Source organism: Anopheles ziemanni, chromosome 2 (assembly GCF_943734765.1).
Source record: "Anopheles ziemanni chromosome 2, idAnoZiCoDA_A2_x.2, whole genome shotgun sequence".
Lineage (NCBI taxonomy): Eukaryota > Metazoa > Arthropoda > Insecta > Diptera > Culicidae > Anopheles > Anopheles ziemanni.
Genome location: NC_080705.1, coordinates 47,748,644 through 47,768,299, shown reverse-complemented (window position 1 = coordinate 47,768,299; position 19,656 = coordinate 47,748,644). Strand labels below are relative to the sequence as shown.

Below are 19,656 nucleotides of genomic sequence, written 5' to 3'. Positions count from 1 at the left end.
AAGTTACGATAAAAACGACTTGACTTAGTTTTTTTAAATATTAAATACAAAGAAAATACGATAAAAGTAGGAAAGAAAATATAAAGTACGAAAAAGTTATGAAATATTTTATGAATTTGCTTGTTTTCTTATTATCAAATGGAAACATAACCAATTGTACTGACCTATGAATATGTTTTTTATTCTATACCGTATTTCATGCACATCCGAAAAAATTAGCGCATTCCAATCTTAAATGTCGAATGCAAGAAGAAAATAATAAGTCATATTCAGATTATTTGATGATAAATCACATATGAACACATGGAAGAAACCACTTATTACTTCGTACTTCAAAATTCATTTGAGAAAAAAAAAATCCTAATTTTAAGTATCAGAATAAGAATCCTGTCTCCTTGATTTTTTATTTTTATTTTTAGTCTTATCGTATACTCTATCATCCACTCATTCACAACACCATTTAGAATGTTGGACTCGACTTAAAGCTAAATTTTCAACAAGAAATAAATATTTTAATAAGCAGTATGTTTTACCATATTTCTTATCAAACATGCTACATTCAGGTTTCAAAAACGATCATTTTAAGACAACAATAAAAAATAAAATAAAGCATCATTTGGGTTTTTTTACGTCAAAACTTTCTAACCTTTTCAAGTTTTCGTTTGTTGTTGTCTTTCAAAAGTAATTCTTTTTTCCTCTCTCCACCAGGTTGGAACATTGCTGGAGTATAAATGTACCCGTAAAGTATTTAATTATACATTTGTTGATTTGGTACAACATATTTACAACACAACCTAATCACACTTCAAACGCTATGATCAAAATGACATGTGCTCATAACCACTTAAATAAATTAGTTAGAATAGAATAGCCAAGTGTAAGTTGAAATTTATTTATTATTCTACACGATGAGCTTTAATTCTGCTATTTAAATGTTTCCTCAAAAGGCAGCTTAATATATGTTTTACTTGAAAAGGAAATATTCTTTAACATTTTTTTTATTTGCCACCTGCAATACATTGCACCAACGAAGATGCGTGGCTTCATGCGCATATTCCGTGCCTTCTATTTATTTATTTTATGTTTTCTTTTGCTTACACCCTGGCTTGGGCTCGTGTCTGACAAACGGACACAAGATGAGAATAAGAATTGTGCTCAACTTCGTTCCCTCCATTATCCGCCAGCAAGCCGGTCGGGGCTCATTAGCATACTTAATTATGCATAGCCATGGGAAGGCGGCTGTTCCATTACTTCGTCCGGTTGTCCATCTGACCACGGTTATATTTAAATTTAAGCTTCGAAGCACAGGGACATTTTTTCTCTATCTCATCCTTTCATCCGCTCCCCCGCAACATTACCTTTTGCGCCGTTTCTCTACGACTCTTTTCTCATAATTCTTCTCTCTGACTTTTTCCCTACTTCAAGTAAACGACTTTTCAAGTGAACGACTTTTCAAGTGAACACAAATTTCATCAAACTATTGAAATTTATTTTCTTGTCGAATACCAATGTACCAAATTCGGCCAACAAACAATAATAAACTCAGCTGTACACTTATGAATGTCACGATAAACGGCATAAACAAAATTAACTATCAAACCAATGCAGGAACATTATCACTTGACACCTACAGAAAATCAGTCAGTCAGACCAAATTATGTTTTCCAAAATATCTTATCAGTTTTTGTTAAGTAATAGAAATTCTTTCGGAGGCAAGTTACTACAGAACGGTATAAGTAGAGAGAAAGGTCAAATTTGATATCGTTGTGTACGAGTCAACCTGTTTTAATTTCTATTTATTAACCCTAGCGATGCATGTTCAAAAAGAAGTTTAATTTTTCAAATCCATTTTTCTTCTCAGAGAACCTACCAACATTCTCTATAATCGTCATCTACCAACCTTTTCTATGCGGCTTTCGCCCACACAACTCCAAAATGTGGCACCAGCACCAAAAGAAAACAAAAACCGACGAACTGTAGGAGCGTGAAAAGGGAGGAAAATGAAAAGTTCAACCGACGTGAGCAGAAGAAAGTTTCAGGGGTCCCCTATTAGAAAGGAGATGGTTGCTCTTGCGAAGCGAAAGAAAGATTCGCCGGAATGATAATTATAATGCGTAGAGATTCTTTTCGATTATCTGAACCCGAGGATAAAATAGTGATTTTTTTTCTCTCGAATTCCTCCATCGTCTATCTGGTACGTTGTATTTTGAGGTATTTCAAGGAACCGTCACTGAGTGTTGGAATTGGAAATTGGATAAAACCTGATTAGATCCTACTTTTGGAGGAAGCCAAGTTGAAAAAGTTAAAGAAGATAGAAATTTTCAGAGTCCTGTCTAGGAATGGAAACTCAAGAATAAACAATGTATATACTTTAGCGTGTATGTAGGATATGAGTGTTGCTAATGTTAGATCAATTCATTCATAGTCTGTTGAACCAAGACAATTTACCGCCGTCTAACGCGACATTAAAGATATATTATTTAAAATTAGTAGTTTTTTTAAACAATTTATTTTACATTAGTAAACATACCTAAATGTTTGTCAATCTCAGGGAGGAAGGAGTTTGTCAATCTCAGGGAGGAAAAGGAGTTTCATATCTCAATTATATATTTTGCAAATCAATTACAAAAAAAGCTGCATAAATTAACAAACTCAGACTGGAGTAGCATTGAAGTAATCGTATATTGTGTTTCAGAATAACATTCATACAATATTATTTTCTACGTCCATCATTTCTATATAATGCGCATGTTCCGGAAGAACAAATTTCAAACGAGACTTCACAATAAAAAATTGAAAGTAATTATGAAAATGTGTGTATAGTAAATCGAACCAGGCAACCGATCCGTTACGCATTAGATGGATGAGTTTACTGTTGACTTCAGTATTTATACGAAAACTTGTAATGTTTAATTTGACAAGCAGTGGCAATAGCACTAGCATAACAAATTAAAATTAAATTCTTGGTTTACTACCCGCTCATTGGAAGGGGTGGATAACTTGTGTCCCGATATTAAATAACTCATTTCGAACACCTTCGAGCGTTGATAAACTATGGAAATTGGAAACCGGTTTTGAAAAAGCTTACACATCGCCAAGGGTAGAGAGTACGAGAATGAATCGTATACATATTTAACACGACAATGACGCTGTAGAAAGAAAATCGATAACGAAAGTCCCTCGGGATATTTGGGAAGCGTACATCCCAGGACTTAAGAAACAGCGCGCTCCGTGCACCCTCGCCTACGCTCTTGCCCTTTCTCGCTCTCTCGCTTTTCATCTCTATTTTTCCCTTTTTTCAAAGCGCTCTCTGAAAAGTTTGTCCGCTTGCACCGAGTGTCCTAGCATGAGCTCTATCGTTCCATGTTCGACCGTAACACAGCAGACTGGCTGGCTACCAAGCAAGTGGGACTGACTGACTGTTGAGAAAACCCCAAAGGCGCAGAACATGGGAACACTTTTATCCATCGAGCCATTTTCATTCCCTATTCTTAGCTTTGACTGAATTTCGTTCTCTTTCGGAAAATATATTTTTTCCTTTCTTCACTATCGCTAGGCTAGCTTAGTAGAAAATCCTGTTCTGCGATACCGATGCAATCCCGGGGCTCGCGATGAACCGGAAGAACACGGATAGAACAGAACGGCGGAGGAGAGTATCAAGCCCTTCAGGCTGTACCGGAGCTAGCGGCAAGCTGTATAGTAAGCCCCAGCATTAGAGGAAAATGCAAAAAAGGCAGTGAAGGGGAAAACGAAATGACAGTTTGCTTGCCTTTCCTCCAACTCGCCTTGTTTCTCGCCTTTCCCCCGTACGGTCGAATTATAATACTTTCCTTCCATTTTTTTTCTCATTTACGCGTAAGTCTGCTATGCTCCATGTAGCACAGAAAAGCACTAGGGAATTTTCTGACGGCCTGCTCTCAACTTCTGAATGCTCGCAGATCACCCAGCCAAGCGATAGTACAACTCGTTTCATTGTGCAAGTCCTACTATGAACGAATGAGCTGGGGTGTTGACTGGTTCATTCGCTTGAAACAATTTTGCTGGAACGCTAAAGTTGCTGTTATTGTATCAACTACGTTTCTTTTACGATAGGGGTTTAACATCAACATCACTTGTATTATTTAACCATTATATCGAGTCAAATATATTACATTCCGGAAGCTTTGAGTTTTTGAGGAATAAATGGAATAAATTTCATTCTTGACAAAACTCGAAAAACTTACTAAAACTTACTACTTACTACTTTAAACTGCGTTTAAATAGAAGTTGAATTTTAGTGTCTTTGCATGATACAGGGTTTACTATTTGATAGGACAAAATAATCAGAGGATACCACAAACTCAGTAGATGATTCCACAAACGTGACAGATGACAAGCCAAATGAGGCATGTATACCACAATCGTGGCAGTTGATATCACAATTGTGGGAGATGATCAAGGTGTATAAATTAGAAGGTGAAGTCGTCCAATGTAAAATGACATTTCATGACTTGACATAACACTTCTATGGTATTCATATGGGTTTTGAGGGGGGGAATCGGAAAAGAATTGGGCTTTTGACATAACTCTTCTCAAATATGGCACCCCTTCCAAAGCGACATAAAGTCACCTTCTATATTTATACACCTTGGGAGATGATAGCACAAGCCAGTACGATGGTGTCAGTGAAGTACAAAATCGCGCGTATAAACGAAAGTCAACGTGGGTCACCAAGTCTGTCGAATCGCTGTGGATTCGTTTATACGCGCGATTGACAGACCATCCGTACCGGCTTGTGCTATCATCTCCTACAATTGTGATATCATCTGCCACGATTGTTGTATACATGCCTCACTTGGCTTATCATCTGTCACGTTTATGGAATCATCTACTGCGTTTGTGGTATCATCTGATTATTTTGTCCTATCAAATGGAAAACCCTGTAATATGTCTTCTTCTATTTTCATTTACCTGACGTACTCTTTAATATGACCTCTATCTATAAGACTATCCTCAACATAACTTAATTTTTTGCTAATGTTCCCACGTGGTTGAACAAATAATTTAGAAAAATGTATTTGCTCCAAGCTAGTTGTCTATCGGACACTTCAAAAGTTGAGATTGATTACAAAAAAACAAATCATGAATATTCTCTCTACTGAGCTACGATACGAATGTAGGTAGTTTATTTAAGGAAAGAACGAAACATGCACAAGCTAGTTTCTCTTAAAAATAAATTTGCTGATATGAGATATTAGCTAAGAAAGTACAAGTTTATCTAACATTTTCATCTATATGGTTAGGGTTTTTACTTTTTACTTGAGAGTTACGTTTTAATTTAATTGTTACAGTAACAGCATATTTAAAACCCCCCTGCTTTTGATGAATCTTCTTCTTGTCGTAACGAGTGTCTTCGGTCATGCCTGCTCGTTAACGGCATACGAGACTTTTTCCCTATGTGTACGTTTTGTTTACCTTAGTAAAGTGAGTTTCAATTGTTTCGATTTAGATGATTTTATTAAAAAAAATAGTGATCAAACAAACCACCAACAACATCTGTAGTGCTTAAACTAAATGTGTTGAAAGTTTCACAATCGAAAGTTAAGTATTGAGCGAGTTTCTAGTGTATACCAAACTCCAAACAAAAAAAAATCTAAAATGTGTAACAGATTACGCTATTTTATATGGTATCCCTACCATCGGAAGTTATTCGAGATCTTTTAAGCTCACACTATCGTCGTAGACTTTTCATCAAGCTTATTGTCCTGTTGCATACGACGATGCATTCGTAAGTTATGCAAATGATAAGGACTTTGCAAATTGCATCTTCTACAAGAGGGAAACACATAAATGGTTGTGTCACTCATACGTATAAACCGGAATGTGCCCGGCACAAAGCCCAATGGACCCAGGATTTAGCAATATCATGGGAAAACTAGTCACCTGTTCGCACGCGATACCATTTCTTAGGTTCCCAAAACGCTATTCCATCTACGAGGACATGGAGCATACAGCACAGTGATAGCAACTACACAAGCTGTTACATAAATTATCAATCATCAAGCTTCATGTTGCTTTAGTCTTTACCCCAACTGTGTACACTGTGCATCTTCATCATTTGTTCCCAAAGCCTCGAGTCCCCAGGCCGTTCCATTCGGAGAGCGAAAATTTACCACGATGCACCATCGGCTGACGCCAACAACCCGGACAACAATTTGGAAATTCTCTAACCTAAAGGAAGCATGGTAGAAGATTAAGGTGAGGTCTTTTCTAGCTCTTCGCTCATCAGCTGCAATGGTAAACGTAATGCTCTAGATCTACGCTTAGCCATCAACACCTAATGTGAGTAGCAATCGGCCCAGAAGAGGCGCTACTATAAATAAAACAAATATGGTTCCAGACACTCTTCCTGTTTCACAACCAAGCATTTAATCAACAAACTGTGGCCGTTCGGTGCGCAGACAAGGGGTGTTAGTTTGGCCAGAAATGCGTTTCGGAATTCATCGCCACATAAACACACCACCACAGTCCGATTCTGCAGGAAAGTTGAGTGCATGTATCGTAAAGGCATGCACAAGACTGAAGCATTTTCTGAAACAGAAGAATACGAAAGACGTCCATGTTCACCTTATGGTAAACATTTGGTCTAGTAGGAATGAGAATCGTACCATTGTGGGATGGGAGCACCATTATTTAAAAGCAAGCAAATTAGAATTCATATCAACGTACACACTTCGATAAACTTAATGCGAAAATGACGTAAACCCAAACAAGGCGTAAGATATTATTTTATATGTTATCGCAAAATAAGGCGATACAATTTAAAGTTGAAATACGAAGAATAATATTTATTTTAATATTGCAGATGAAAAAAAAACACATTTCAGCATGTGTTGAACTACAACCCAAAAATAGTAGACACTCAAGCATTCGCGGCAATCCGAGTCTACTACATATTTAAGCTTTTTTTATGTATTGAGTTCTGTGTACACTACAAACTCGACGAATACTGAACCGTCGCTTCTGAAACTTTTCACACATTAATTTTAAGTACTGTAGATGTTGTTGAAGGTTTGTTTGATCTCTATTTTTGGATAAAATCATTTAAATTTTACAATTTAAACTCAGTTTTACTAACACAAACAAAACAAGCATGTAAACAAATGTCAAGGTGTATCCAACATAGTTACCCTAAGGTTTATACATTACGGTGAAATTGATGAAATTTTACCCCACATTTTAAATATGTCGTTATTGTAACTATTAAATTCAAACATTCCTTTCAAGTAACAGTTAAAACCATAATTCTTTTCTCAATCCCTTCACCACCGAGCAACGCCGGGGCGTCAAGCTAGTTACTAATAACGATGAAAAAAACATTAAAACAATCTGGATCAATCGCGAATATTTCACGCATGAACAGGATCGCAATGTGTTTGTAATTTTACACCCATTATATTTTTTATTTTGTTATTTATAGAACAAAAACAAACGAAAATTTTAAACATTATAGAGGAAGTCGAATATTGATAGAAAATTAAAACCAAAGACACAGTTTGTGTAGTGGTATCTGGAACCTACTTTACAATAGAATGATTCTTGGGAATTCAAACTAACTCTAACAAATTTTCTCATATCGATGGTCTTGTGTTAAAACTGTGTGTGAAAAATTCAAAATATCAATATGTTTTTCAATTTAAAAAACCCATTATATAATCCCATCCGAAACCGGATCCTCCCCTCCACGAGAGGACTGACTATTTACGTACAACAGGGAAATAAGTCTCGTAAGTCCTTAACGGGCAGGCATGACCAAGAGGTCGTTACCCCAAGAAGAAGAAGAATCCATACTATAAAAATATATGTTTTTAATTCAACAACTATGTGGACCAAAAACCAACTTTGTAAATAATAACACAAGAAATCTTGTTATGATTTATCTTGAAACCATTCCTGAGATAGTTTTATCCGTTACTAGTTGAAATTGGTTGAGAGGTTACCTTTTATAAAAGCCAAGATCGACAAAAAGAGATGTCGATGCAAGACTATTTTGTGCTACGTCATTGATTTGAAAGTTAGTTCAAAAAGTGTTAACAAACATGATAGTATTTTGTGCGTAACAATCTCTAAACGAAATAGGTCAATGCTGGATCACAATTTTCCAGCTATGAGCCTCGGAGTAATGGCAATACAATAATTTCCGGACTAGTTGAAAATGCTATTTTTTATGAATTCATGGGTTATCGATCCTGTTGGTCGCCAGGACATTACCGCAATCAAGCGTGATGGTCTTCCTCACGTGCAACCTTTGCCCAGAATATACATCGTACACCTCAATTGTTTGTAACTGTCAAAAATATCTTTAGTCCAAATTATCGAGCATTTAACACCAGTGTAAGTAAAACTCGACTCTCTGGAGGGGAGATTCAAAATGTGACTTCCTTAACACTAGAACTACCGCGGTTTTTACGCTTGAAACTTTAGCGCAAATTATTTTCATTTTTTAAAAGAAAATTTTATTGTTGAATACATAAAAATTAACATTCCATTGGATGTGTGAAAGTTATGCATTAACATTTGGTAGAATTGTTCAGCCTTTAGAAATAAATGTGATTGAAAAAGTACCTGACCAGTCAAAATGACTGGTTCTAGTGTTAAAAATCATTTTAGGAAAAAAATCTCAGAAAACTGTTGTCTAAATTTTACATGATGCATTAAAGGTACATGGTGCATCATTGAATGAACGTAAAACGAGTTCTGATCTTTTACAAAAGTATACAAAATACATAAAAGAAATTGTATTATAAACAAAGCAACAATCTACGTTGCACCCTGTGTTGTTAGATAAAATAAACTTCGACAGAGAGATTTTCTCGGCACGCAATAAACTTTGGTATGGTCGTGGTTAACAACAACTATAAACCTCGCGTTTTTGATCTGCAAGATCTCCAGAAACAAATTTGCTACTAACCTGTTTTTTCTTTGATTTCACACAGCACCGCGAACAGAACCGGTTTCATTCTGTGGCAGTTGAGTGTGTGCTTGCGGGCCTGTGCTTCGTCCAGAGATTGGTCGGTGATGTTCATGATCTGTTGTAGAATTTCACCAATGTCCTGCTTGCGCGGATCGTTGTCCACCCCGGTCTGGCCGTCGTTCGTGGGCATGCCGTAGTTCGGTGGCATAAGGCCACCGTGCCCCATCATCCGGTTGGGATCTTCCATTGTGGTGAGAATCGTGATGATCTTTGTTAAACGGCTGTTATATGAAGAAAAGAGAGAACGGGAAAATGTTGAATTGTTTTTCTTTTAAATTTGTATATCATGCTCATTAAATAGCACTAATTCAAAACTAATTCATTCAAATGATGACACTGATTCAATCTCATTTACCAACATCATGTAGCACTAAATAATCGTTTATAGTCGATACCAATAAAACTGTTCCTTAATAAGCACAAAGGATTCCCAAAGGGTGAAACTTATCACTTGTTCTGTGCTGTAAAAATGAAGAAACAAATAAAACGCTGCAACCTTTTAAAATATTTATAATTTAATGAAAACATTGTTGGTTACGATCGTTCTACTTTGGCTTATGCAATTCAGCATTGCAAGCAAGATAATGAGAACTATTATCATCCACATTTTAATCTGCCTAATCTGTTAGGTTCGTCGGTTGGAGGTTGCTGGCGGATTGGCTGGGCGCTGTGCATCGTCCGTTTAACCATCTTCCCTGGAGTTCCCTGGCATGATCCAACGACAGAGTAGTTTTCAGCCTGTCGATCACACGTCATACGGATCAAGGAAAAAAATTCCAAAAATACACTAAGTGCGATTCAAGAAACCGATCTATCCAAGTCCAACAGGTAGCCGAAAGTAAAACCCGAACAAAAGAGATTCAAAAATAAATAATCATAATGAAGAATTATAGATAGTGTACCTTTACTCTAATCCAAAAATTGCTTGCTAATGGTGGTGCAAAATCGGCAATGATTTAATAAATTGATGAAAATGATTCCTACCCATTTCACGTGCTTTTCAATTCATTAGACAGGGATTGAAATTACGCCTCACCAACCTTCGACCACTCGTGAAACCACTCTTCCGACGGGGAAGAAATGGAGCATTATCACATTTTACCTCCCTCTCTACTTCTGTCTTTTGGTTGGATACTCGATTTGCTCCTCTTTTATATGTAACCACACATTGTTCACGCCGTTTATTGTTCCTCTAAACCCCCGTTCAGTGTTCGTTTTTATGCGCATTCCTCTTCATGCCACGCGAGAATAACGGGCACAGCATCATCACCATCCACGATTGGAAACGAGAGAATTGCTTTTCCCTAGCAACAATACATCCTACGGTGGTTTTTCAACTGTGCACATTGCCTCTTTATTAGAAAGTGCTCTAAGCAATATTAAAAAGAAGAAAAAGAAAAAAACAGCAAACTGAAAACTACTGACTAAGCACAACTTAGTAACATCCGAATACATAAAACGTACGTGGGATAATAACGAGGATTGAGTGAATTCTCATTCTGTAACAAAAGGTTAAGCAGAGATAAGGAGCATGTAGTCAAATCCTTAAAAGTTAATTGATTAAAAAACCAAAAAGTCGAAACTTATCTTATTTGTTTGACATTTAAACTGATTAATAATTTAAATAGAAATATCATTTGACTGTTGTACCGAATTAAAACTTACGTTTCAATAGCACGGTAACTTAATGTTAAAGAAATGATTTTTTTAACGAACTCTATTGGTAAAACGACTTAAAAGTACAATTTTCTTAATTCTTTCCACATAGAAGCAAAATAAAGTTTATTTTTTCCTGTATATAATTATCACAGCCGTCATCACAGAAAAAAAAATCTAAATAATAAATTGCAGCTTAATATTGTTAGTGTAGAGATGTGGTGTAAAATAAGACCTAGAAGTAAAAAGTAACATAGAAGTAAAAAGTAAACTTATTTTTCATTCGTTTCAAAAAACGTTGAATAGATTAAAGTCGCTGACCAGGTTTGAATAATAACAAATATGAATACAATTCATACCCTTCATACTCATATCTCTCTCCTATCTTGCTTGGTGCTGGCTTTTAATGCCGTGATCTTCTTTGTTCCAATCAAATGAACAGAGAACTTGCAATTTTAATTATAACGTTTGTTTGCAAACTTCAAAACGAAACTCGCGTAATATCGCATATTTCGAGACGATATCAACGCTCCAAAGAACGGCAGAAAAACGGCAGAAAAAAGACCAATCATAATGTATAATTGCCTCTCTGGTGGAAACACGGAGCTAAACCGCAAAGGAATCGTTACTATCGTATAACTTTTAAAAGTACATCTACGTTTTGTATTTTTTTTTTTTTCTTATTTGGTGATTCTCTTCCCTACCTGCTACAGCAACAGGGTCACACAGCAGGTATTGTTGATCATGGTAGCGAAGCAGGGCAAGGACCAACGCTATCCCGCTGTTGATCTTCCGATCGCCCTTAGCAGCAGCCACCAGGGAACGAATGATCGGTTCAACTCATTTCAATCTTTCCGACTCCCTAAAGAGGCCTCTTGAGCCTCTGTTTCTGTAGCAGAGACAGACGAAACCACATCATTTGCCTTGAACCGTGAACCGGCCGGAACATTCAAATACGATGGAAGCAACTTGGTCAGCGTCCGACAAGCCCGATGTATGGTAGAGTGCGCTGCGAAAAGAAATACAATGGCCTAAAGCTAGCTGGAGTTGCATTGGTTAACACAGGAAAAGCGACAATTCTACGCTAACTCTCGCATGAAAGGTTGGTTCATTTTCGTTTCATCCGAAACCCCCATCCACCAACATGACAGCAACTTCTCTACAAAGCTCCACGCTTAAGAATGCGATACGATTTTACAAATGCGTTTGCTATAAAGCAAAATCTCGTTGATGATCCTCCCAAGAACTGAGCAGGAAAGTGCACCCCTATTCCACGATCGCTCGAGGCTTTCTGCATAAGCTTCCAGGACTGCCCTGGTTCCTTCCTTCCGTCTACCGTGGCGGCCGCTCACTACCGATCGCTTCCTTCCAGTATGTCATCATCATCATCATTTACATCCTTTATCCAATCGTTTACAATCATCAGCACCACTGTTGCTGCTACTGCTTCTTCTGCGATATCGTCGAATTCCTGTGCTCGCAATTTCCTTCTCTGCAGGATGCACACGAATCTGGGACGGGCGGCTCTCAGAGCAATGCATTTAGCTCCTCCATGCTTGCGAAACATTTAAAACCATGCGACCTGGGTTGTGCAAGCGGGGAGAAAACTCAACCAACACCACACAGAAGCTGCTCAAATCTGCAAGCATCCGCAGAGCAGTGTAGATTGTAACGATCGGATAGGCCGCATAATTCATCGCAATATTCACACTATTCAGTGCAACCCCTCAAAAGCCCGAGGTGGATGATTTCCACAACCTCTGAAAAAAAAGTTGGTTATCGTTGTTAGTATACTGGAGAGCAATCTGCAGCTCCGGATTGAAATCAATAACCCATGTTGCTTTTAAATCCGGTGCTTCAATGAAAGATCTCTGGGCTTCAGAAAATATAGAGACGAAAAGAAAGTCTGTGCAGTATCGACCATTTTTAAGGTCTTGTGAAAAATCTGAAAGCAAGACTTCATATTAACTTAGTCTTTAGCGCAAATTACCGAAGAAACTGATTTGATGCAGACCAAACATCTACCAAACAAACGAAAAAACGAGCGCGAAACAGTATTAGTTAAAGTTTTCTTTCCTTATTTCATAATTAACTCCTTACCCTACAAGTGCGGATATTTCATTCACATTCAATGGGTTCGACACCTTGGTCTTTCCTCAACGGATTCTGTTTTAGTAGCTGTCTAGTGAATTAATTTGACGTTTGATTTTCGATCGAACGGAATTTTCGAGGTAGAAACAAACCCTCAACGTACAAATGGTTTAAATATCAAAACTAAACCATACATTCCTTTTTAAAGAAGAACAAAAAGAAGAAAAAGAAAAAAACAGAAAAAACAGCCAGGACATTTCAATTTGTCAGCCAAAATGTGCCTTCCATGCATTCATCAAAGAATCAACCGCATTTGACTATCATAATTACTAAACCGTAAGGTGACATGGACAGATCTTGACGAACCATGGAGTTGATTTGATTTCAATTTGTCTAACAAAATACGGACTTACAGGCCTCCGATGGTCCATCTGATCAGGACGTTGTTATCAATCTTCAAATATTAATAAATCGTAAAAGCAAAACATTGGGCTTGAGCAGTGCATGAAAAACCAACAAATTTGTCAATGAACTGGTTTGTCAACACTACGTTTCATTGATATTATCAATGACAAATTGAGTTATAACGTCCAAGCGTATTGAGTAACGTACGTAAGGAAAATATGTTTGATAAAGTCCAGAGTTTGGTCCTCCGACCGATAAAACCACAAATTAAAAAAGTGGTTTCTTTATTACTTCCGAATTACTTTCAGTTAGATTTTGTTCTAGGTAAAATACGTCATTCATACAAAAAAATCAATGGTATGCTGAAGTGCTAAACCCGCAGATTTAAAATCAAACTACCAACTTACGAATGTGCGAACGGAAAAAAGAACGAGGGAAACACGACAAGTCGTTTCGTCGTAAAATTTTACGATGATGAATTCGTCTTGTTTATAGCCCTGTAAATTAATAAAATTAGATAATTTATATAAATTCACACGCTTCACCGTACACGCGATGATTTATTGCGCAATTGGGTGATAAAATCGGATTGACGCTATCAAGCGGTGTATGTTTTGGTCATTTTCCTTTGAGGATTTTGACGCGTCAGTAGGAATCGGTCGTGTGCGCATTTAAATGTTTATTTTAATTGTAAAGGCTAAAAAGTTGATGTGCTTTAAGATAAATGAGAAAATTCGGATTTTTTCCGATTATCGGAACACACTACGTGTCCCGTCCGTTTAGCACAACTGCCATCAACTGTCTTGCTTGTTATCAAAGGGATAGTCGAATAATTCCAATTCAAAATACTGTCAATAACTTATAGAGCTGTGTAATTCAGACTCAGATTCACGAATCTGAACAATTATTTGCGTTTTAGAGATTCATGAATCCCAAATGATGAAAAGTGATGAGTCAAAAATGGGTAGCGGGACCTCCTTTTTTTGGTCGCATGATCAACGCCAATGAAAGAATAGAGAACATTCATGAAGATTCATTAAGGTTTCGAAAGATTCATAAACGTTTGAAGATTCGAATCCCTAAAGATTCATGAATCCATCTGAATGAATCTTAGGTGAAAAATGCATATGAATGAATCGCGCAAAAAGATTCATAAAGCACAACACTACTTATGACATCTTGAATCGAATTCTTCATCCATTCATAATATATGTTTTTAAATACTATAAAATATGTCAGTGTTCATTTCACATTTTATATAAACCTTTTTTGCGCTGGGGTACACCTGAGTGAATATATACATTCTTTCCCCAAATTCTTTCAGGGTGTAGTTTTTGTCTTATGAGACGATTCGCGGCTCATATCTATGACTTGAATAATCGCAGTCGTAAAACAGCTATCGTGTAATCATAAAAAGGGCACAAAGAAGAAAAAAAGTCCGACAAGAGCGAGACTGAATTAGAAGTAGGGATAAACCTGAAAGGCATAAAAGGCAACCATAACTTTTCATTTAGACTACCCATTTAACTTTCAAACAGAAGCAGTGAAATATTAACATGCATTAAAAGCTGCTAATCTGAGAAACCGAATACGAAAAAGTAAAAAATCCCAAATCCCACGACCTTCTCTGCTTGGTCTACTTAGAATCATTATAGTTTAAGAGAAATTTTTTTATAAGGCTTAATAAAACTTTCTGGTTTGCTCAGTGATAGCGGAGTGAACGAATAAAGAGCATCCATAAATGCTTTCAAAATAATGATTTGCAAAATTTGAATATTCATTTGAAACAAATTATCCAACAGAGTACTGTTTGACTTTAACTATAATTTAGCTACAAAACTTAAGCTTATCATAAAACACTAAAGTTGCCCATGGGGATATTTTGTTTCCCACAAATTTCAGATAAGCAGTTTTACAACTCAATATTATAAGCGATCGGCAGATGCGCATTGATTCCCCGAGAAACTCACCCATTTGGGGTTGTACAGTCAATCGTTAGCTATTTTTTTATATGCGATAGCGGAAATTGATAAGCTTCCACATGGAAGTTGCTCCATCATTGACAAACGAAAACCAAATCCGTCACATTTGACCGACGAAATCAAACTGGGAAAATAGACTAGATAAACAACTCAATTTGATGATAAAGCGATTAATGATCTATTGCATACCAAGTGTCCCAAAAACTACGGATTTGGGTTTTTCTTACATTGCTCGAGAAGAGATAGATTTGCCGAAATTTGTCTTTTGTAAACTTGTTAGGATAACGACTCACGAGAAATTTTTTATCAATACCACGGTTTAGAAAAAAGTGTGCTAAGATGGTACAACAAGTACAAACATGTGATGGTGATAATAACATTTGAAACGATCAGTAGTTTCGAGGAAAACAGGTTGCATCAATGTCATAAAACAGCAGCAGCAATCTGATAGAGCAGGTAGTATGTGGATAGATAAAAGCTGTCATTTGACTGTCTTATAAACTCATAAAGATAGCAACGAATCAAAACCAAACCTCCGGCCGTCATATTTTTTATTTCGGCATCTCTTCACCAACTGCATAAATCGTCGGCGAGTAAATACGCGGTTGAAAAAGCCCCCTATTGTGCGAGATGAGACCTATAAATTTCTCGTACGGAACAATAATACTCCCATAAACCTATTCCGGCTTATTACGGGGTCCTTTACTTCGATATCGTTGCCGTTCACTTGAAACCACACACGTGTTGGTTGGGTTTCTCGGGGCGGAAAAAAAGGAGAATAATTAAAACCGAGTAAAATGGGGAACACATCATCATAAGGATTTTATTTTGTTCTAAAGAGACACGCACTGAATTGAAGAATTCCCTTTTTTTGTGTCGGATTTTGTTGATTTACTGAGCCATGATAGACACGTTTTTACTGTTTCTGCTAACGTTGTAACGAAGAACTAGAAAAAACACACATTTTGCGTACATTTTTCTAAGCGAACTTTTCAAAAATGACCATTGCATGGCACAATCACGCCTAATACACACAAATCCACACGTCGTTGCACCACAGTTAGCATCACTTTCGGCTTCGATGGAAACGATTCAGTGCCGACGGCTTTCTTCCCTTCGGTCCGGGCAGAAACGGAAGGGAAGCAAAGTTAGTCAACCGTTACGCACCAGAAAGAAACATTTCTTTTATCACTTCAAAAGCAACGCCGAGAAGCAGCATTCGTGAGAGAGACCTGACATGACTTCTCAAAATTACCATGAAACGTTCCTTCGAAAAACCAACATACACCAACGTCGTTATTGGCGCAACTCTCGTATTATGCCATAAGACGCTTTTACGCACCCACCCAATGGGGCCATAAAAAGCCGACGGCCTGCGGGTGGCCCCCGATCGTGCGTCCGTCGTTGTGGAACGCGTCCCGGTGCACTTTTACCGACGGCAGTCGGGACAGATTTCTCCCGATGACGGGACAGTTTTGCCTTTCGTTCGGCAGAGTACGCACACGCACACGCACCAGACGCACTGTTTGCTGGGAGGGGATGGTTTTTGGGTTGACCGAAAAACGTGCTGATTCATCAACCAACCCAAATATGCTGAATACACGACGCACATATCAACACACTGAACCGGGAATAGTGAGTGCAAAGGTTAAGTGCATCACTACTTCATTATGCACATGCACCACCCAAAAACCAAGCAACACGCACACAAATTTCGCTCTAGTGCAACTTCTATTCGCCAATTCTAATCGTCGATCAATTATAGCTCACTTTAATAATCACCGACGGCATGAAGCGAAATACATCACATTAACTCTTGCCATTGCAATTCATTCTCAGAGATTCGGAAAACACGGATCTTTGAACTCTTTTGCCATCTTTTTGTCATCTTTCTAAAGTTTACACATCTTTTTTCGGGATGGAACTTTTTCTGGAGTAGACGATAATTTATAGTTGGTAACATGCTCTTACAGCACCCATTCTGATGTCCATGTTTTTCTGGGTCGTAAGCGAGAAAACCGTAACCTGCTTAACACATTCAATTTTACAAACACTGATTTGTACATTTAAACGACGTCCGACTTCATTTTGCAAACATGTTTGCTCGGTCAAGTTCACTACACGCGGATACCGACGGCTCTTCCAATGCCGGGAGCAACACAACACAGGTTGGATACCATTTCGAACAATCAACGAAAATGGCCATTATTATTACATAACACGTTCGCACACGCTGTCTTCACACTAGACAATTATCACCAATTTCTCCAGTTGCTAAATTCGCGTACCGATGCTTTCCTTGCCCGAAGCACAGCCAAATTCCTTGGACGCAAAGGATAATCCTAAAAACACACACACAACCTATTTACACCGTCCACTAATATCACAGCACATGGTAGCACGGGCGCACGCACGCGTTCGCTAGAATGTCCATAAAACACGCACTAAAACTCACGGTAAACGGTAGAACGCGGAAAGTTAACACCAAAACACACACACAACACTGCGGTGTCCTTTTTGGAGGATCAAACGGTTCCAGGGCCATGCATGGCCATCGTCGTGTAACTGCACTTGCAGGCGCCGCATTTCGCTCACGTGCTTTTCGTCCCCGCCACAGGTTGGGGTTGAGGTCGGGAATGCGGCGTTGATGACTATCTGCACCTCCTCTCCTCGGCCGAAGCGATTCTTTGTTGTTTTGTTTTCTTTTCGATTTATTTGCATCGCTATTTGGAAAATAAATCTCCTTCGCCCTCACAGCCTCGTGTGCTGTGCTCCAAAACATCATCGTCGTCATCATTACTAACCGGCAATCCGGGGGCCAACATCGCATCCGGAAATGCTAAAATTCCCGAAAATTAGACTAGTTTTCAGTTTCCGAATCATTTGCACCGCATAATCACAAAACGAGCACCCGAGCCCAAATCTGGTCACCTCACTACCACCCAACCTGGCCATTGTTTTAAGGACCTTTAAGGTACCATAATTTCACGGGGAAACCCCCGTCTACCGACCGGAATGGGACGGCGCGCTGGTAGTCGCCGGCATGCCCGCGTAATTGATGACCGGACCATATATCAAAAGAACGGAGGCGCGCGCGCGCGTCCAACCTGACGCTCTTGACGTTGTTTTCGCCGGGTCCCAGGGAAACGCGGAAACGCGGACGAATTTTAAGTGGAAATTGTATGGCCAACCGGCAAATATGAGTGTTTGTGTGTGTGTGTTAGGGCCAATACGGCGTGCGTGAACCGTGTTTCTGGGCATGCCAGCCCGATGTTTTGTCCGATTTCGATCGTTTAACACCCGTCCCCCGTTCAAGGGTCGGCAACGGAAGGCTAGTTCTGCGGGGCATGCAAACCACTTCCGATCAGCACTGTTCGTTAATGGGAGAATGCCGGTATACCCCGCGAGTTAAGAGGGAAAAACTCCCTCGACGACAATGCGGTCCGTCGGAATCGACGGAATGAGCGATTCGTCGCTTTTCCGGATCGTCCTTGCACGGGACGCGCGTGTGGTGTATCATTTGTATGGTAATGATTGGAATGGATCCGGGTTTTAATTGAACCGTTGCCAACGAACGAGCGGAGGTGTGTGGCGTATGACGAGGTGGTTGTAATACAGGTTTAACTAATGCCACCACACAACCGAGCCTCTCCGAGGAGGCAGCGCGGCAGCACACGCACGCACATTAAAAGGAGAGAAGTAACCTTTTTTGCTGCGATGAGAGGTGAGAATTATGACTTCGATTATCCGAAAGGTTCTTCATTGCATCGTCGACCGATCGTAAATCACATAACAACGATGACCTCGAACGCTAACTCTAATTGTCGTCAATGCTGAATGATGCTAAACAAACCAGCTTGTCGTGAGTAAAACAGGGAAACTGATTTCATATGCTGGTATTACAAATATGCAGCGAAAGAAAAAAAGTTTAGATGTTGAAACAATAATATGCATGATAGAAGTATGCTACGGGACAACCATCGTCAAAATTAACAAATAGTTTATTATACACGGGATATTTGACTTTTATTTTGGTCACAGAGCAGTTTCAACGGAACAAAAACTATATATCTGACTGCATACTAAATGCATGTTTCCAAAGTTTCAAACATGAAATCAATGCTGAATAGAAATGCAACCCTCAGTGCTTCCCTCGGCAACTGTAGATCTGTCGAGGAAATCTGATTTGCGGATTACAACTGACGTCCACCATTACCAATTTGCAGCACAACAATTCCCCTTCCCTTCGGGAGAGATACTCGGTATCGGTTTAATCTGCACAAGATTTCCGAGATCAATAGGGCATTGTAATAGGATCGGAGCTTCCCCTTGGCAGGTAAAAGATTCCGACGAATCCCAGATAAGGTAAGGCAGCCTAATCCCTTTTCTCTCAACTTTGACTTTTGTCATCTGAAGCTCATCCGGGCTCGCATGCGGCAAGGCAAAACATGCCACCACAACGCGGTGTGCCGATCGATGGCCAGCAGAGCTTGGCCGCCTCCTTAGGGA

At 38.7% G+C, this 19,656-nt stretch overlaps 1 protein-coding gene across 3 annotated transcripts in view; it reads right to left on the bottom strand.

Moving 5' to 3' along the window:
- The window catches only part of LOC131282617 (homeobox protein extradenticle), a 41,511-nt gene that overhangs the window by 14,033 nt on the left and 7,822 nt on the right, over positions 1-19,656 (bottom strand). Inside the window, exons 1-2 of one of the 3 annotated variants that reach the window (XM_058312122.1) lie at positions 16,490-16,616; positions 8,951-9,234 (exon numbers count right to left, since the gene is read on the bottom strand). In XM_058312122.1, the coding sequence (XP_058168105.1) occupies positions 8,951-9,234; positions 16,490-16,506 (301 nt within the window). In that variant the 5' untranslated portion in view covers positions 16,507-16,616. Of the gene's footprint in view, positions 1-8,950; positions 9,235-16,489; positions 16,617-19,656 lie in introns of those variants that run through there. The other 2 variants (XM_058312123.1, XM_058312124.1) reach the window with 2 other exon arrangements.